Genomic DNA, 20,389 nt, shown 5'->3' with positions numbered 1-20,389 from the left:
TCAGAACCTGCTGGATTTCACCCTTGCTGTAGGGGTTGTCTATACATGACAAGAGGATGAATGAAAGAGGAATGTTTTATTTTGAATTGTCCCCGAGCAGCTGAGGGTAAAACAATCTGTCCCTGTTGGTTTTGTTTAGCTAGTTAGATAACAGATTGCTCCAGTATTGATCTATTGAAGGATATTGTGCAAATTAAACTACATTAAATGATATAAATTAGCTGATTGGTTTTTCACTGATCTAGTTAGGTGGTGTCCAGATGAGACCAACCAATTATAAAGAACCATTACCCAAAATATTAATTCTCTCTTCTGTGAGATGTTAGTACAATGTCCATTACCTCTGCCTTTGTCGGTACAGGTCAGCATACTTTAAACAATATTGAAAGAGCTTTTGGGAGGAGGTTGCAATCCTAATTGTTAGATAGGGCGATGGAAGAGGCAAGACACAGCTCTAACAGTAACAACAGCTCTTTATTAGTAGATTGGTGCAACCCCAGCGGCCAGCTCGTCTGACTGCTTGTCCTTTTATAGGGAGCTGTCAGACGGGTCGACCAATGATATTTGAGTATTTTCCCACCGGTTTGGCGGACCTGAGTGAAGCCTATGCTCACTCCTATTTCGTATGCAACACTAAGCACCATTTCCCTTGTCATTATTCTAGCTTCCAAAGCATTCATAATAATACTATAAACCTAAACATTAGAAAAAGGAGGCAAGGCCAGTGAATATGTGTAGGATTTTTAACTACCTATTTTATTGGCTCAGCTATCTATTAAAGCTTTTATAAAACAGACAAGATTTGGAGCCTGACTAGAGAACCCTCAAGCTTAATATATTTAGCTCATGCAAAGATATAATGATTGTCAGTGAGAACTACAAATTAAGAGAAGTCATTAACGTGAAAGATTAAAAAATAAATATGGAAGGAAACAAAAATGCTAGGTCACCAATCTATATTTAGCTTTTAAAAGGTTACCTAGAAGTAATGTATATTATTATTCAATACCAGGTTCATGGTGGTGAATCAGATTTTTTTTTTTTTTCCTGGCAGGCTTCTGATCATTTCCAGCTGTATAATTGATAGGCTCAGCAAAACTTTCTCCATACTGACGACAGAAGTACTATTTGCACAGTTGGTCAGGAGAGATGGGTGGGAATTTTTTTTTCAAGTTATTTTCAAGTAAGAACTCACCAGGTCTGCAAATTTTTACATGAATGGAGCATAACTAATTGAGTGGATTAAAAAAAAAAAACTGGCTAAATGCCAAATTGATAGATTTGTCCTCTAAAATCAAACTGTAACATCAACCAAGGAAAGGAAAATGAATATTACTTGACTTAATATCATGTGGAAACGTACATTTGTCTATACCCGTGATGGCGAACCTATGGCACGTGTGCCACAGGTGGCACACCGAGCCATATCGCTGGGCATGCAAGCTCAGCTCTGGCACACATGTGTGTGCTGGCCAGCTGATTTTTGGGCCTTCCGGTCCCACTGGAAGTCGGCAAATGGCCTGTTTCCAGCCTCTGGAGAGCCTCTAGAAAGCCTCTGGAGCCTGGGGAGGGTGAAAAAACGGGCCTACCGGGCTAACTGTGCCATCGTGTGCCAAAAGTGGGGGGAGCATGGGGGGGGTGTCACATGTGCATGTGCGGGGGGCAGGGCACATAGAATTTTGGGTGTGGGCACACGGACACGTGACCCTCCCGCGCTCCCCCCACTTTATGGAAAAAAGGTTAGCCATCACTGATCTATACTGTAAGGTTTTAAAATGCACAAACAGCTTAAGATGATGGGAATATTGTCTAATCTCCCAAACTTCCATTGTCTTGCAGGATAAAGATGGCAAACATTCCAGCAGGTGTATCTTTTACCCTGAAGCTGTACAATTTCTCAGTGGATGAGGTTTCAGCAAAAATTCCATTGAGCCCAAATTGTTAACATGATGTTTCCTCTTATTGCTTGGAGATAAAGCGTGAGGATTTTATGAGCATATAACAACAGCAATTATAATGAATAATTCTGTGCTGTCACAGCTGTAGAAATGAGAGCCTATTTTATAGCATCTCATAAATATGCCACTGTTATTATGTGCCTGAAATAAGGGTTTCATATGTGAGGGTTTCACTCAATAATAAGAGGATGCAGCATTCCAGTTTTGACAAGATGGCTAATTCCTTGTGTATCTTATTCATATTCCTACCCTCAAAACGACACTATAGAGCACTGCACACCAGAACAACTAGACACAAGAACAGTTTTTTCCCCGAATGCCATCACTCTGCTAAGCAAATAATTCCCTCAACACTGTCAAACTATTTACTAAGTCTGCACTACTATTAATTTTCTCATCATTCCCACCACCTATCTCCTTTCACTTATGACTGTATGACGGTAATTTTGTTACTTGTATCCTTACGATTTATCTTGATATTGTTTCCTGATTGCTTATTTGTACCCTATGACTATCATTAAGTGTTGTACCTTATGATTCTTGATGAACGTATTTTTTCTTTTATGTACACTGAGAGCATATGCACCAAGACAAATTCCTTGTGTATCCAATCACACTTGGCCACTAAAAATTTCTATTCTATTCTATTCTATTCTATTCTATTCTATTCTATTCTATTCTATTCTATTCTATTCTATTCTATTCTATTCTATTCTATTCTATTCTATTCTATTCTATTCTATTCTATTCCCATTCCCTTCCATTCTTTACAGGTACTTCTAGACTTATGACCACAATTGCGCCTGGAATCTTGAGTGAAGTGGCTATTAAGTGAGATGTGATATGACTACTTTGTTCAACAATCACAATTTTAAGTGATTGTGGGGGTTAAGCGAAGCATGGAGGTGCCTCAAGAGGTGAAGGACGCCATAGGAGGCACAAGGTACAGGGCCCATGGTACCTGGAAAAGTACCATGGGTTGAGGGATTCAGGACAACTACTAAAGGGCCCACCAGCATGCAGAAAGCTGCCATAAGACAGGAGGTCTGGTTCGGTTCCTACAGGGCCTATTGGCTCAGAAAACTGCTGAGGCCAGAAGTCCAGGTGACTACAGGGCCTGGCAGCACATGTAAATTGTTCCTCTTACTGCTGTATTTTTCTGCAACAGCTGATCGGGACACCCAACCGATTTGTGGTGTAGCCTTCCTTCCTACAGATGGCGCCTTTCACTATTCTGAAAGTAGGCACCATTCTCACGCTCATACAGAAGGCTCCGTTTCCAAATTTTGTGATTGGAAAAGGGACCTTCTAGATGATTGTAAGAATGGCACAAGTTCTCCCGATTGTTTGAAAAGTTACAAAAAGGTTGGCACCTTTTTCAAACCATGCAAACATAAGTGAAACAATTTATGCATGCTACTCTGCCCCATCATCAGCTCTGGCCTCCCAGCAGCTTTCTGCATACCATTGTTGGAAGGAAAATCCATCTGGTTCAGTTCCAAGCTGGGAGAAAGATGCTGGAAACAACATGGAGGCCAATTGGAAAGAAAGTTTAATAATGAACATAACCAACAACAGTTCTCGGTCATTTGAACAAATGGTTGAATGAGTGGATGGATCTTTATAGGTTACTGTGATTTTGAAGTTTGAATTGTACTGGGGGTGATGCAGTGAAGGGGCTCGTATTCTGAAAGGGTAATTGGGCAATTCCTATTGTGGCTAATGGTTTTTGTCCTGTGTTGGATCTTGGGTGAGGGGCTGCTTTCTAATCCTACCATTCTGCCTTTGTTAGCTATTAAACTTTGTTGCAAGGAGTTTCGAAATATCCTGTCTTGAATGGATTTCTGCCTGCAGTATTGGCTTTGCTTATGAATAGAACTATCTAAATAGTTGGTTTCCTCTTTCAATAAGCTCTTGATCTCCTTAAGTGCTGGCATCTGCTGTGGGCTATTAAAACAGATTGGGGCTGCTTTCTGTCTTTAAGAACATGTTTCTCCATTTCTCCTTTAGGGAAATATAATATTCTGCCTTTTTAAATATTTCCCAAAATATTTCATTCTTCTAGGAGTAGGTGGGGGCTTCCCACACCAGTGAACCCTGTTGTCAGATTTGGAAGGGTAGGCAGAGGCAACTTTGTGAGTAAATTGCCAAGGACCCAAATGTGACCACAGGTTGCTACAAAAACCATAACTTTGGGTGCAGCTTGTAGGTTCCTTTATCCAGCATTTTTCAAAAGGTCACTGAAAAAATGGTCACTCAGCAAGGACTACCTGTAACATTCAGATGTTAGGCCAATATTTTCAGCTTCAGGCTAGGAAACAGAAAACAGGAAGTAACAAAAGTGATAGAATAACATATAGAGACGATAGAGAGTCCCTTTGGTGTGGTGCAGACATGGGTTTCATCAGGTTCTGACCAGTTCTGGAGAACCGGTAGCGGAAATTTTGAGTAGTTCGGAGAACCGGTAGTAAAACTTTAACTGGCCCCACCCCCATCTATTCTCTGCCTCCGGAGTCCCAGCTGATCAGGAGAAAATGGGGAATTTGCAGTAACCTTCCCCTGGGGTGGGGTGGGAATGGAGATTTTATAGTATCCTTCCCCTGCCATGCCCACCAAGCCACGCCCACCGAGCCACCCCCACAGAACTGGTAGTAAAAAATTTTGAAATTTTTTTCAAAATTTTTTTCAAAATTTTTTTTCACCACTAGTATGGTGGTTAGGGTAGAAATCAGGAAACTGTGATTTTGTGCCGGTCACTCTCTCTCAGCCCAACTCACCTCACGCAGCCCACCGATCCTCACGCAGGATCATTGTTGTGGGGAAAAGAGGAGGAAGGACTACTAGGTATGTTCATCATTTTGAGTTATTTATAAAAAAATAACAAAGGGATAAAAAAAACCCTAAAGAAACAAATTATTTTTTAAAAAAATGGTGCCAGAACTTTTTGCCAACTAATAATCAGAAAACTATTTTAAAAATAAGTACTTGAGAAAAAGTTATTCAATTTTTTAAAACACATATTTTAAGGCAAGCTTTTTGCACAGCTTTTTCAGAGAAAGCACTTAGTCATAATCGGAACTAATCTTTTTATACTGTATTTCTTTTTAGAGAGTAATTATACTCAGGTATAGACACTGCAGACCACTTAAATATTAACCATGGATAGATAAAATTATATCCAATAAGTTACAGGTCAGTGAAAATCTATTCTAATTTAAATGAGCCTAAGTGGAGTCAGTGTGGTAATGAGACAGGCTGAAAACTTTGAAAAGTGTCAGAGGCCAACAATTGAAGGATCTGTTTCTCCTCAGTTCTTTCCTAATTTGATATAGTTGGGGTATTGGCTCAGAAGACAGGATTGGAAGGACACACGTCCCCTCCTCACATCAGCAAACGATCTGTCAAGTGACCCATGAACAAAATCAGGATTGAGTTGCCCTTTGAAATAAACCTATTTGAATCTTATTATCTCCAAAGCACCTTGTGTCTCTAATCTTGTGAAAGGTTAGTGTTCCATCCATCAGAGCAAGATTAGAAGCCCAGATGATGGCTGCGTTTGACGATAACTGAATGCAGCAGTTGAAGCCAGAAGGTAGCAACTCATTACATCAGTCATTAAGAAGAAAAAGCTTAGGTAAACAGGCTTTTGGGGAAAAGAAACCTCTCCAAACTCATCCTCTGGATCCCTGAATTCCCATGGCAACCCCCCCCCCCGCAAACATCCCTCCCCCAGATATCTCTGTCCCTGGAGATATTACACTTCTGCAATAGTTTAACTAATTCAGAATATTACTCCTCTTTCCCAGTTAAAAGTGTGCTATTTATAAGATCCAGAACAGGGGTGAAATCCAGCAGGTTCTGACAGGTCTGGAGAACTGGTAGCAGAAATTGTGAGTAGTTCGGAGAACCGGTAGTGGAAACTTTGAGTAATTCGGAGAACTGGCAAATACCACCACTGGCTGGCCCCAGAGTAGGGAGGGAATGGAGATTTTGCAGTATCCTTCCCTTGCCATGCCCACCAAGCCACACCACACCCATCAAGCCACGCCCACAGAACCAGTAGTAAAAAAAATTGGATTTCACCACTGGCCCAGAATACTGTATTACCTAAACTTTGCTTGAGATGCTAGTGATTTTCAGGACTAATTGTAAGGCAGCAGGTGATGAGAAAAGATAATATTTTTTTTTAAAAAAATCAAGCTTGAAAGAGAGACATATTCAGTATTTTCAATAAAAAAAAATAAGGCAATTGATACAAAAGCATTTGGCTGATGTCTGCTGAAAACAGAGTTTGGTATTAACAGGAAAATCAAACCCTGCGTGCTAATTTACAATTCACTCAATGATGATAATTTGTACGTGCATTTTAGGAAACGGATCAAGGTGAACCCTAAATTGCTGAATCTGTTCTTGGAATTTTTGGCCTTAAACCTTCAATCTTGAACTAAAGATGTGTATAAAATCAGCAACTGCAGCTGTGTGGTGGCCTCTAGTGAGGTGTGATGTTTGTTACTTTCTCAGAATAACCTTAAACGAATGGCATTCCTAAATATCACATTGATTAAAAAAATAAAAAGGTGAAAAGAGAGGTAATCCAAGGGATTAAAATACCTGCAGTTTGCTTTTGTAAATTGTTCATTGGTCACCTGGCAACACCCCCCCTCCCAGCCTTCTTGTGTTCTGTCTATTCATGCGAGACACTGCAAATGCACATGACACACAAAGAAGGAAAAACCAACAGCCCTTGAAGTCACTGCGAATGAATGAGAGAGATCGTTGGCCAGAAAACACTCATGAGCCTGTGGAAGACTTTGGAAATGAAGTTTGAATCTTCATGTATTTCAGTTTGTCTAAACTAGTCTGAAAAGTTTTGAGGAACGGGTCAAAGCTTATGTGCTTAGGTGTATTGTGCAATGCTACTTCAGGCCCATTAGGCTTTGCTGGCCCAAAGATATCAAAATGTAGGCTTTCAGGGGGGTGTCAGCTCTATTTGACAGCCCCCCCATCCCACATTAATTGATTCTTCCCATCAGGCAGTGCTTTTCAGTCTCTACAAGTGGTGAAATCCTCCGAGGTTTGCCACAGGTTTGCTGTGCGTGCATGCACAATGCATGTGCAGTACACACCAAACGCATGCTGCACGCACATGTGCACCAAGGCACTACTGCGCAGTGCGGAAAAAGGAGGCTGAAGAAAGTAAGTAAAACAGCGAGGGGGAGAACGGCTGTGCCGTGCGAATTAGATTCGCTAGAAAGCAAGATTTCCTGCTTTCTAGCGAATATAAATCACGCAGCACAGCTGATCGTCAGAAATATCGGTTCGGACAAACCGTTAGCATTTTTTTTACTACTGGTTCTCCCAAACTGGTAGCTTTTATTACTACCGGTTTACCCAAACTGGTGCGAACTGGTAGCATTTCACCCCTGGTCTCTATGCTTCCAGTCTGGATATGCTTCCAGTCTAGAGAGAAAACTCCAGATGATTCTTCACTTGGATCTTATGGTATATCCCATTACTAGTAGGGCAGGAACTAAGAACAGAAAATCTGGCAAGGGATTCTTCCTTACTTCTTTGCCTTTCTTGACTGAAATACTGACCTTCCTAGGATCTCCACCTGCATGCTCCACAATTTCCACCTGTTTCTTGCAAAAAGAATAAAGCATTTCCCTATTTCTTCTTTTCTCTCTACTATGAGAAGGTAAATCTCAGAGAAGCATATTTTTCCATTGATGTCTGTAAATTTGTTAATACATTTTACTTGTTTTTGGAGATTAAGTACCAGTAGTGTAGGTACTGTTGATGGGCTTGGTTCTGTTGAAGTTTTTGCCTCTTGCACCCCATCACAGTGCAAGCATGGCCTGGCCATGTCTTATTTCCTGTCATGATCTTGTGACATTGTCTTCAGTCAGCCTAAGGCATAAGTGAGCCAGCCTTAAATTAGCCTTGGCAATATTGGGGTTGATATTTAGCAATAGCAATAGCACTTAGACTTATATACCGCTTCATAGTGCTTTACAACCCTCACTAAGCGGTTTACAGAGTCAGCATATTGCCCCCAACAATCTGGGTCCTCATTTTACTGACCTCGGTAGGATGGAAGGCTGAATCAACCTTGAGCCTGGTGAGATTTGATCTTCCAAACTGCTGACAGTTGGTGATCAGCAGAAGTAGCCTGCAGTACTGCACTCTAACCACTGTGCCACTGTGGCTGCGCTGTTCCCCTCTTCTTCTTTCATTTTGTACACATAGTCTCAAAACACACAACTTGTTAAGCTTTATTGACACATTACTTTGGATAGATAATGTTGATTACTTGGCTAGATGACTAGGAGCAGAAAGAATGTAGGGATTGGCAGAAGGGCAGCAAAATTCATTCTGATCCAAGAACCGCAGCTCTGCAATTAGGAAAAAGCTTGTAGGCATTCATGGGTCCCAGTGAATTAACTGAGGAATTTCCCAGTGGGAAATTGTAGCCAGGATTATCTCAACATTTTCTGTCCAGATGCTTTCAGTTCTTGTTATTTTGTATTTTTTTCCTTTAGGACAGGGTGGTTAAGCAGTTTATTTTGCTTCTGAGAGATCTTGAAAAATCAAGTCCCTCTACAACTTCAACAAATGGTTTCTCTGAAGATGCCCAATGTTAGATAGACTGCACAGCTTCACACTCTATGTAAGATACTAAATGATGAAAATCTCACCTTTTGGTTGGGGAGGATAGCCAGCCCTCTGATAAAAAATAACATTGGAGGATGGTGTTAAAGATGCCTTTAGAACATCCCTAATCCACAACATGAATTGATTAACTAAAATTAAATATTATTATTATCACTATTATTATAGAACCAATATTAATGCAATGAACACTGTTGTAAATATTCTGATTACTATTTCCTAAAATTATTTGTACCCAGACAACACACTGTTTAATTGAAAATGGAATTTTTATATGTTATAAAATAAAAAAAACTTGATGGGGGAAAAAAAAGAATTGATTAACTGCAAATCTAAAAATACACTATTTAAAAACAAAACAAAACAGAGAGGCAGTTATTTAAAATATGCTAGGAAGTTGGCTGTCTGTTGCCTTGATCACTTCCTAGAACCCAAGAACATTTTTCTTTTATTAAGCCTTGGGTTTTTACATAACATCACTAGATTGTAGAAAAATAAGCACTGTGGTGCAGGAGTGGGTTCTACTTACCTTTACTACCAGTTTGCAATGGGATCGCGCTCGCGCGCTCACTTTGCTCGTGCATGCGCCTTGCTTCTGCGCATGTGCAGATCACTTCTTATGACGTCAGCATCAGTGGGCAGAGCCTCCCACCAGTTTTACTACCGGTTCTATAGAACCAGTCCGAACCGGGGGCAACCCACCACTACTATAGTGGGAAGATTCTGCACAATTTGAATTTCTGTTTCCAGAGGAATTTGTGGCAATAGGACAGCTTGAAAAACAAGAAAATCAATCAGAAAATAGATTGGAAAAACATTTTTGAAGGCATATTCTCTAGAATGCTTAAAAATCCAATCTGATCACAGTTTGCATACATTTGAATGAGAAGTACCCGCAACTTCTGATTACGGCTGCAGAGATCGTGGTCATTATGTGATGCTACCAGGTGGTTGTTGCATGCTACTGTAACACATATGGCTAAACCTGACTTGTTCCTGTAAATTCCCTTGAATGATTCCTAAAAACATGGCATTTTGTGTGGATTTCTCAAACAGAAAGGTGTCTCGTGTTTAAAAAAAAAAATACTTAGCAGAGTACTCAGTGGCTGAGTCATATTTAGGAATAGGGTATTCACGAACAGTGTTACTGTTTTCATCTGTCAAATTTGGCAAATATTTGCATTTAATCTGCATTCTCTATTTAAATACACATTGGTCTATGTAAATGAGATGGTTTGTGTGATGTGTTACTTTCACATGTTTAAAGTAAACAAGGGCTTAGGAGTAGAATAGGTAAATAAGATATACATGCTTTTAACTACACACTACTTTCTGATTACAGGCTTTTAAGCATATTTTTCCCTCCTAATATCTGTAAAACAAATCTACCTTATTCCATTTCCTGTGTGCTTTTGTTTTTCGTTTTTATAATAGATGAATATTCAGAAATATAACCTCTGACCTTATAGTCCATTATTCTGTTTTATTGATCTAGAACAGGTCTCAGCATAACATAGTATTAATTAATTGGACATTATCACCTTGCTTAACTCTGGGGTGGAGGGTTTCTACTAATTAAAATGCAGCTTAACTTGCTAGTTGAAAAGCAAATATGAATTAAGTACTATTTAGCTGTCTAGGAAAGTAACAGGTGCCTAATGAAATTATACCTGTATCACTAAAAGTGACAACTGTATTTTAGATACTAAACTAACTGAACAGTGTAATTTCATAATGAAGCCTAATATTATATTGCTTAATGGGAACACACACTTAATTATATGCTTGGTAAAAACAGCAACACTTAACATTTATGGCCATGTAGGGGACAATAAAATTACTACATTCTGTTGATTTTCTTCTTCTTCTTTTTTTTTTTACTAATACAGAAACAAGTCTGCAATTAGTTGGCACTTAGGAGTTTATAGGATTTGAGGAAAGATGGTGAAGATTGGCTACAAGTTAACATTGCTTTAATAGATATCATTTTTTCTCAAGATTTATTTCACTGAACGAGCCAGTTGTTAAGCAAGGACTATTTGTATTGACAAATACAAATTTGTCAAGTGTATTTCTTGTTTTCCATTATCCTTTTGTGGTTGCAGAAAAAGAATGCTAGAGATGAGAGAGGGAGAGGGAGAGGGAGAGGGAGAGAGGTGTGAGCATATTTATACATCTTTATGCACATAGGTCAGCATTTATGTATGTGTACAGGTAAGTAGCTGTATGTGGGTATGTATAGCTGTTTGTGAATATATATATGCGGTAAATAGAGAGCTATCTATACACAATCAAACACAAGGAAGGAAGGAAGGAAGGAAGGAAGGAAGGAAGGAAGGAAGGAAGGAAGAAAGGAAGGAAGGAAGGAAGGGTGATATTTATAGGAGAATAATTCTTGTAGGGTCTTTATATTCCACAGCATCAACTCACAGCAGTCATAATCTTACCATTTTAGGCATTTAACACACATGAATTTAGCATGTGTGAGGACAAATGAGTATAGAATTGCTAACTGGATTTCCTTTCCTCCTGAGGGGTTTTTTTTTTTTTAAATATAATAAATTCAGATGAAAGGAACACAAACGTAGCTGCTACTAAAGCTTTTAAACTGCCCAGTGCTTAAATGATCACTGTCTTGAACAAAGCAGAACGTAGATTGTAATCCACTATGTATGTATGTCAATAATGCTACAGAGTACTTCCTGCAACATGCTGGAGCCATAATTATAAGACAAAAGGAAGTGGAACTTTATAGCAATCGCTGAGTTGACTCAGTTATGAAGGTTTATTTTATGGTTCACATGTCTGGCTCAGTGGTGGGTTCCTCCCGGTTCGGACCAGTTTGGAAGAGCTGGTAGTGGTGACGATATGACATCACCGAACCAGTTCTCTTTGTTCGGAAGCTGGGCCCTCCCGCTCGCCCCCACATTATTCTTACCTTTTATTTCTTTTTTTTTTTTAGCCCAGTTGATAGGTGCGGCAGAGTGGATTGCCGCACCTCAGCTGGGCAGATTCGTAACGCGCTTGCATGGAGTACAAGTTTGGTGCGCATTCACGTGGCGATCGCACGCGAAGCACGTGTACAAAGAGGCGATCGCGCGTGAAATGCATGCACAAAGAGAACTGGTAGTAAAGCCGGTTAGAACCCACCACTAGTTTGGCTCCAGTTTAAAATTCCAAATTATTTAAATATGTACAAAAGGCAAATGGTTAAGAATGTTCTCAAGGATCCTGGGGTTTTTGCCCCCAAATATCATCCTTAAATTAGTCTTCCCTAGCATTTTGAAAATACAGGAATACAACTGTTACAATCCCCAACCAACAAATTGTCTGGCAGAAGAGGAGTTCCAGTCCAATGCATAAGAAGGGAAACAGATTTACAATCACTTCTTTGTGCAGATTTAGATCTGCATAGTGGCCATGCACTACTGGATCTTTCATTTACTGTATGATTTATATATTTTTTATCCTGACCTTGTGGGAACATATTTGATATTTGCAGAAGTGGATGTTCAAAAGGCAGATATTTAAAATAAGGAAGTTTCCTATTGAATGAATGAAATGTATTTGGTTGGGGGAGGAGGAGCTGATTTTGGGCTCCAGTTATGGTTGCCTCTGGCATGGCACCTGGCAACCAGCCCTTTTATTAATGTGGGTTTCACTGTAATATGGTTCCAAAGTTTAAGAATGAAATGCATGATTTAAAAAATGGAGAAGGGGTTAATCCAGGGATGAAATTCAAAAAATGTTCCTACCGGGTCTGTGGGCGTGGCTTGGTGGGTGTGGCAGGGGAAGGATACTGCAAAATCCCCATTCCCTCCCCACTCCTGGGGCCAGCCAGAAGTGGTATTTGCCAGTTCTCTGAACTACTCAAAATTTCCACTACCAGTCAGAACCTGCTGAATTTCACCCCGGGTTAATCATAAAAGGCTGAACTGTATTACGATCTGTGCCCATTTAGAGTTTGTCCGTTGGTTTATTTTTCTTTCAACGTGCTTTTGTCAAATACCTTTAGCAAACCTTCATTTATTGGAGGAAAACCTTTTGCAGTAAGAAATATAATCAGTAATCAGTTTGTGCTTCATATTTAGATAATTGCATTTGGCCACTGTATATTTAATGAAAATTAATCTTGTTCTCCACCTATGCTCTGCAGATTAAATGATACTTCGTGCACTAATACCTGGACTAAAAGTCCCTTCTCCTCCTCCTCCTCCTCCTCCTCCTCCTCTCCTTTTCCTCTACAATATAAGCTATATAGTGAATATGATTATAATTTAGTGTTTGGCAGTGTGATCTAACCAACTGTAAAGTGGGGCCACTCCTTCCCTTCTGATAGATTTATAAATAATCTTACAAGATTGAAGTTCTTGCCCATCCTCACAATTTGGTAGCAACATCTTTATTTTGAATCTTGAACCACCACAGCACTTATATTTAGTACTCAATTTAGTACTTTATTTAGAGTACTTATTTAGTACTCAAAATGCCAAAAATTCAGTATCAAAGGAGTAGAGTTACTCTACTTTCAGTGCTTAAACACTGAATCAGTTTTGAAATATAAATGAAACTTTTATAGCAGCCTCCTTAAAACATATTTGGCATTTGAAACTATGGATATTTGATTTTGCTCTCTCAAGAGGAATCCAGCACTTTCTATTTTAATATGTTTTCTAAGGAACCACTTTGCAATTCAAATCTAAGGCTCTTTTGCAATATATACTGGTATTTACCTTCCCCAGTAGGAGCAAAGCTAAGTACTGTAGGGTTATCAGATTTTTTTTTAAAAAAAATACAAAGGTAAATATAATTATTATACTATACCATGCATCTTCCTCATAGCAATCCATTCAAACAAGAAGTGATGCAATAACTGTTTTTTATTGTTGAGACAGTGTTTTTGGTATTCATACGAAGAACATAAATCTAATCCGCTTAATCCAGTTTTCCCTTTCCTTTGATCTTTAAGGATTAAAATCTCTAGAACAGTTTAGGTTTTTAAGGTCAATGATTTTATCCAGTTAGGCGATTATTTTAGCTTTTGTTTAGTCCCTGATGGCACTTTTTGTTTATATTTGCAATCTTTTACTGTTTGCATTGTGGATTTGTTTTGATTAATAACATTTATCATGTGAGCTGTGTCAAGCTTGGATAAATTATTATAGAACAGCTAAAAATTACAGTATTTTTTGATATAGGAGGCATTTTATTGCCGTTCGTGGCCCTATCTTTCTGAATTCATTGAATTCTTAATTCTCACTAGCGCATCTTAAAATTCTAGTTTAAGAGCCTATTCTGTAGTTTAATTGTGTTTTTATGAAGTATTATTTGCTTTAATTGGCCTAAATATTGTTATTATCATAATAATTATTAGATTAAATGTACCATCATCTGGATCCTAATATTACTGGATTAAAAAAAGCTTCTCCATTTTTAAAGTTCTGTAGATTAATGCATATTATAGATCTCGCTCGTGTTTCCCTCTATTCTCCAAAGTTAAGTTGAAAAATCTCCCTTTCCCCCCTCTCCATTTAGGTCAGGGGTCTCCAACCTTGGCAACTTTAAGCCTGGCAGACTTCAACTCCCAGAATTTCCAGCAGGCTTAAAGTTGACAAGGTTGGAGACCCCTAATTTAGGTTGCCTTTTTCTGTTCTTACTACTATTGCTATTGCTGTTGTTGCATTTTTTCCTCATCCATGTGCTTTTTTTTTTTCCCTTTCTTTGTGTAGAATTTTTCCGAGAGCTCCTGGAGAACGCAGAACGATCCTTAAATGATATGTTTGTTCGAACATACGGCATGCTGTACATGCAGAATTCAGAAGTATTCCAGGACCTCTTTATAGAACTGAAACGATATTACACAGGAGGCAATGTCAACTTGGAGGAGATGTTGAATGACTTCTGGGCCCGTCTATTAGAGCGAATGTTCCAGCTCATAAACCCCCACTATCATTTCTCTGAGGACTATCTAGAATGCGTGAGCAAATACACAGACCAGCTTAAGCCTTTCGGAGATGTACCCAGGAAACTCAAGGTTCAGGTGACGAGAGCTTTCATCGCGGCAAGGACCTTTGTTCAGGGACTGACGGTGGGCAGAGAAGTTGCTAACAGGGTATCTAAGGTAATCAAAATGATTTCTCTTTCTTTTCTGTTGCTTCACTGGAGACTCAAGTTTCTATGCCACTGTCATTTATGGTGTGCAGCTTTCCATCTATGTCAACGTTATAGCTAGCAGGGGAGTTTATTGGGGTGTGAATAGCTATAGTGTGTTTCCTTTCCTTTGGACTATGTCAAAAATGATAGCTGTACTGCCAGGCTTCTTGCTTAAGGCAGGAATGGCGTGTCAATCTTCATTTGGTGTTTAGAAGGAGGCCAGTCTGCTAGCTCTTCATCTCTTCATTATATATAAATACACAGAAAAAAGCAAGAATTTATGGGACTTATTATTACAGGTACTTTGACAAGTGGTAATGATGTATTGTACTTTTAATATTGCGTACAGCTAGCATGAGATGAAGTTGTACTGTCAAAAAGCCCAATTGTGATAGAAAATATGTCGTAATAGATATCTCATAGTTGCTTCTTTTTTAAAAGTATGTTCAAAGCTACACAGTGGTGATAAGAGTGGCAAAGGGGCAGTTGCTTGTGCTCGTGCTATTTATCACAATAAAAATTCACCAAAAATGAAGGCTTTTCATGGACAAGCCCTGGTAGCTGAGGGCCTTCATTGTGAACTACCCTGTTTCCCCAAAAATAAGACATCCCCTGATAATAAGCCCAATCGGGCTTTTGAGTGCATGGCAATAAGGCCAAGCACTTATTTCAGGGTTCAAAAAAATATAAGACAGGGTCTTATTTTTGGGGAAACACGGTACATCACTATCAACGGTGGGTTTCCAATATTCTTACCAATGGTTTGCCCCGCGCGCACATGCTCGCTTTGTGTGCACGCATTCCATGCATGTGCCCGGCCTTCTGCACATGCACCTGGCCTTCCAAACCAGGAGCATTTCACCCCTGATACATTCATTAAGGATGATAAGGTACAACACTTAATGATAGTCATAGGGTACAAATAAGCAATCATTTATTACTTATACTAGGAAACAGTCAATATAAATCATAAGGATACCAGCAACAAGTTACAGTCATACAGTCCTAAGTGGAAGGAGATGGGTGGTGGAAATGATGAGAAGATTAATAGTAATGCAGACTTAGTGAATAGTTTGACAGTGTTGAGGGAATTATTTGTTTAGCAGAGTGATGGCGTTCAGGGAAAAAACTGTTCTTGTGTCTAGTTGTTCTGGTGCAGTGCTCTATAGCATCGTTTTGAGGGTAAGAGTTGAAATAATTTCTGCCCAGGATGTGAGGGGTCTGTAAATATTTCACAGCCCTCTTTTTTGACTTGTGCAGTATACAGGTCCTCAATGGAAGGCAGGTTGGTAGTAATTGTTTTTTCTGCAGTTCTAATTATCTAATTATTCCATGTCTATAGATAGAGTCTTGCCAAAGTAAAGCACTCTACTGTCATCAAGCATATACTCTGAGAGCTGTTGGGGAAGCGCTGTCTTCACTCTTTCTCTCACACAAGATATCTGGACTAAACTGCTTCTTACTCCTCTGGGAATTCAGCCCACTTCATTGTGTCACAGTTTTAGCAGTTTTTCTTTGGGGGAGGGATCTCTTCTCAATCATTTTGTATCTGTATGGAAGCAGCATCAAGAGAGGTCAGGGCTTTCAAGGATGACTGCAGAGAGTAACTCCTCAACGAGTAGTGCTGGTAACAACGCCACAACAGCAGGACCTCACAATCTTCTCCTGCATATTTTCCCCGGCTGTTTATAAGGAGACAAGTCACCAACATTCTCCAGAAGGCAGAACCTCCAGCAACAGCTATTTCCAGATTCCTGGAAATGGAGGCAGGGAGAGGGACATTGCCCTGACTATTATTACTGTCTTGTTCCAAGTTGCTGAGGGTAAAGAGCAGTCCTGAGCTTGGCTTTTCATTCAGAAATAAAAAGTGAGCAGCAGTGGTGGGATTCAGCCGGTTCTGTCCAGTTCGGGCAAACCGGTAGTGGCGACTGTGGGAGGCTCCACCCAACCACCCGGACGTAATTTACATGCACAGAAGACTGTGTGCATTTGCGTGCACGCTCACATTTGCGAACCAGTAAGGAAGGTAAGTGAATCCCACTTCTGGTGAGCAGCTCTTTTTTTGCCGTTCAAGCAAGAGCTTAAAAATTGCATCTATCTGTGTATTTTTATACTCCCAATCTGACAGTGTTTCTCCACCTTGACAACTTTAAGATGTGTGGACTCCAACTCCCAGAATTCCCCAGACAGCCATGCTGACTTCTCCATACTCCCCGATGCTGACTGAGGAATTCTGGGAATTGAAGTTGCCAAGGTTGAGAAACACTGCTCTTTTGACTTTTAAACCTGTTGCTTTATATAATGTGCACAAGGCTCATTTGAAACAAAGTGAGAATACTGATATGTTTTAGTAATAAACTTCAAGAATGAAAATTTGCTCCTTACAGCATCTTCATCACATTTTCAAACTAATTATCCCAAAACTCAAGAAGAAGAAAGAGGAGGAAGAAGCATCAAAACCCTTTTCTGCTTCCATTTTTCAATGATTCCTTGTAATGGATTGCATCGCATCTCTGACATATGCCATTTTATTTATTTATTTTTCACCTTAGCCCCAGCTATAGAAAGAAATAAACCCATTATCTCAGAAGCAGAAACTGTTGCTGCAGATTTCATCCAATTCTATCAACTGTTCTTCTGAGCAAAATGTAAACATTTCTTTTCATACTTCTATCTTACTTGCATTTTTGTCAGCTGTCATCATCTACCCAGGGCTGTGTGCCTGCAGATATAATTTAATTATTCAGATCTCTTCAAAGACAAAAATGTTACTGTTATTTTTTATTTCCCCATCACAGTAAATCACAAGAAGCTTCAGGTTTCTGCAGGAAAATTCTAATCAATCCACTTCAAAGCCATTGTCTTGTAAGATTGCCAAGATAAGAAATGCCACCTTTTACTGATAATTTATGCCCACTGCACTTCAATGGAATAGAATAATAGAGTTGGAAGGCACCTTGGAGGTCTTCTAGTCCAACCCCTTGCTTAGACAGGAAACCCTACACCACTTCAGACAAATGGTTATCCAACATCTTCTCAAAATCTTCCAGTGTTGGAGCATTCACAACTTCTGGAGGCAAGTTGTTCCACTGATTAATTGTTCTGACTGTCTGGAAATTTCTCCTTAGTTCTAAGTCGCTTCTCTCCTTGATTAGTTTCCACCCATTGCTTCTTGTTCTCCCCTCAGGTACTTTGAAGAATAGTTTGACTCCCTCTTTTCTGTGGCAACCCCTGAGATATTGGAACACTGCTATCATGTCTCCCCTAGTCCTTCTCTTCATTAAACTAGACATACCCAGTTCCTGCAACCGTTCTTCATATATTTTAGCCTCCAGTCCCCTAATCATCTTTGTTGCTCTTCTCTGCACTCTTTCTAGAGTCTTCACATCTTTTTTACATTGTGGCAACCAAAACTGAATTCAGTATTCCAAGTGTGGCCTTACCAAGGCATTATAAATGGATATGTGAATGATCCCTCAAAATAATAATGTATTGTAAATCTGGATCAAATAACTTCTTACTCAAATCGGTTATCCTAAATAGCAACAGCACTTAGACTTCTGTACTGCTTACACAGTGCTTTACAGCCCTCTCCAAGCAGTTTACAGAGTCAACATATTGCCCCCAACAATCTGGGTCCTCATTTTACTGACCTCAGAAAGATGGAAGGCTGAGTTAACCTTGAGCCTGGTGAGAATCAAACTGCCGAACTGCTCGCAATCAGCAGTTGTAGCCTGCAGTACTGTATTCTAACCACTGCGCCACCATGGCTCTCCAAAAATCTGTTACAGAGGACCCAAATGGAGGCATTTATCCTTAAAGCAACGTTTTGTAGATTTGCATAGCAGAAGGAATATTGTGCCTCCTGCTTTCAAAAAGATTTCATTTTCCATTTTTCCTTTTGCCGAGTAGTCTAAAATGAGATTATGAAAATGGAAATCTGATTAAATAATTTATATTCATATCACAGGGTATAAAGCTGAGAGGTAAAAATACACCAAGAACTTAGAAATAAGTCCATTGTTATATACAACCACCCACTCTCTCTTTCAAGGGCCTGTCATTTTACAGGTGGATTTCAATCACAATAAAGGAGGAAAGTGGATTATTTAGAGATGTCCTAATTAAGGCAACATTCAGCAAAAAAAAAAAATCTGCCTGCATTTTCTCTTCTTCTGTCATTTTTTCATCAGATTCTTCCTCTTGTGTTTTGAGAATATTGCAACAATCCATAATTATGGCATGTCTTTACTGCAGATAACTGTAGTGTCAGTTGTTTGGGGAAATGCCATATATTGGTAATGTCCATAAAAAACAATTCTTCACCAGGATAATTTTTATAGGTGGCATATACTGGGAATGAAGTAATGTCACAACCTGTGCTATTTGTTATATTTTAACCTTTACTTATATTTTTTTAAAATGGCACTGTACCTTTTCAATGATTATGTAAGATTATGATTTAGAACCCACATTGTAATCTTTTCATTAAAGAGACGTGGGTTTAAATTTCTGCTCAGTTATAAATTGTATTGCAAAAAAGACTAGCTTTCAAGCAGTGAAGTTGATGAAATGGAAGAATCCAATTCATATTTTGCCAGATTTAAAAATGCAGTCTTTCATCAGACCAGATTCTAGGGCTGTGTGCAATAAAGATTTGATACTGACAGCAAATACTAATATTGAAGAAAATAAATAAAAATTACACAAAGGACTGTTGAGATTCAGATTCAAACAAAATTGATGCCCAAGAAGATACAAGTGGGTATCCAGGATATGTCAGTAATCCTTATCTACATGATAATGTAGTAGACGTCCAATAAAAAAGATTAAAATTCTTTATTGGCCAAGTGTGATTGGAGGCACAAGGAATTTGTCTTTGGTGCATATGCTCTCAGTGCAGTGGTGGGTGGCCCCCGGTTTAGACTGGTTCACAAGAACTGGTAGTAAAACCAGTGGGAGGCTCCGCCCACTGACCCAGACGTCATCATGGGTGATCTGCGCATGCACAGAAGAGCGGGCGTGATGCGAACCGGTAGTAAAGGTAAGTAGAACCCACCCCTGTCTCAGTGTACATAAAAGGGAAAAAAAAGAAAAAAAAATACATTCATCGAGAATCATAAGATACAACAGTGATAGTCATAGGTTACTAATAAACAATCAAATCATACTAGGAAACAAACAGAACAATATAAATCGTAAAAATACAAGCAACATGGTTATAATTATGAGTGGGAGGAGATAGGTAATAGGAAGGATTAGAAGAATAATAGTAATACAGTCTTAGTAAATAGTTTGACAGTGTTGTGGGAATTAGTTGTTTAACACAGTGATGGCATTTGGGGAAAAAAATGTCCTTGTGTCTAGTTGTAAAAAAATAAAAATAAAAAAGATTACATTCATAAATAAATAAGACACTAAGAAAGATCACTGCCCCAGTTGAAAAAGTATGAATATATAGATTTACTTAAAATGAAAAAAATGAGTAAGCTGGCATTGAACAGTTGTCCTTTTTCACACACACAAAAAATAGCAAAACATCACATGTATCTCCAATGTATTGTATCATTCCAATGCAACACAGATTTCAGATATTGCTTTAGAAA

General features: G+C 39.1%; 1 protein-coding gene across 4 annotated transcripts in view; it reads left to right on the top strand.

The window, feature by feature from the left end:
- Positions 1–20,389, top strand: part of GPC6 (glypican 6) — a 939,262-nt gene that overhangs the window by 451,790 nt on the left and 467,083 nt on the right. For all 4 annotated transcript variants that reach the window (XM_087895494.1, XM_087895493.1, XM_034417402.3 and 1 more), the window contains exon 3: positions 14,360–14,751. In XM_087895494.1, the coding sequence (XP_087751620.1) occupies positions 14,360–14,751 (392 nt within the window). The remainder of the gene's footprint in view (positions 1–14,359; positions 14,752–20,389) is intronic.

Source organism: Pantherophis guttatus, chromosome 5, assembly GCF_059756535.1.
Source record: "Pantherophis guttatus breed Tessera chromosome 5, ASM5975653v1, whole genome shotgun sequence".
NCBI classification, from domain to species: Eukaryota; Metazoa; Chordata; class Lepidosauria; order Squamata; family Colubridae; genus Pantherophis; species Pantherophis guttatus.
Note: the sequence above shows the minus strand (reverse complement) of the source record. Positions and strands in the feature narration are given on the sequence as shown.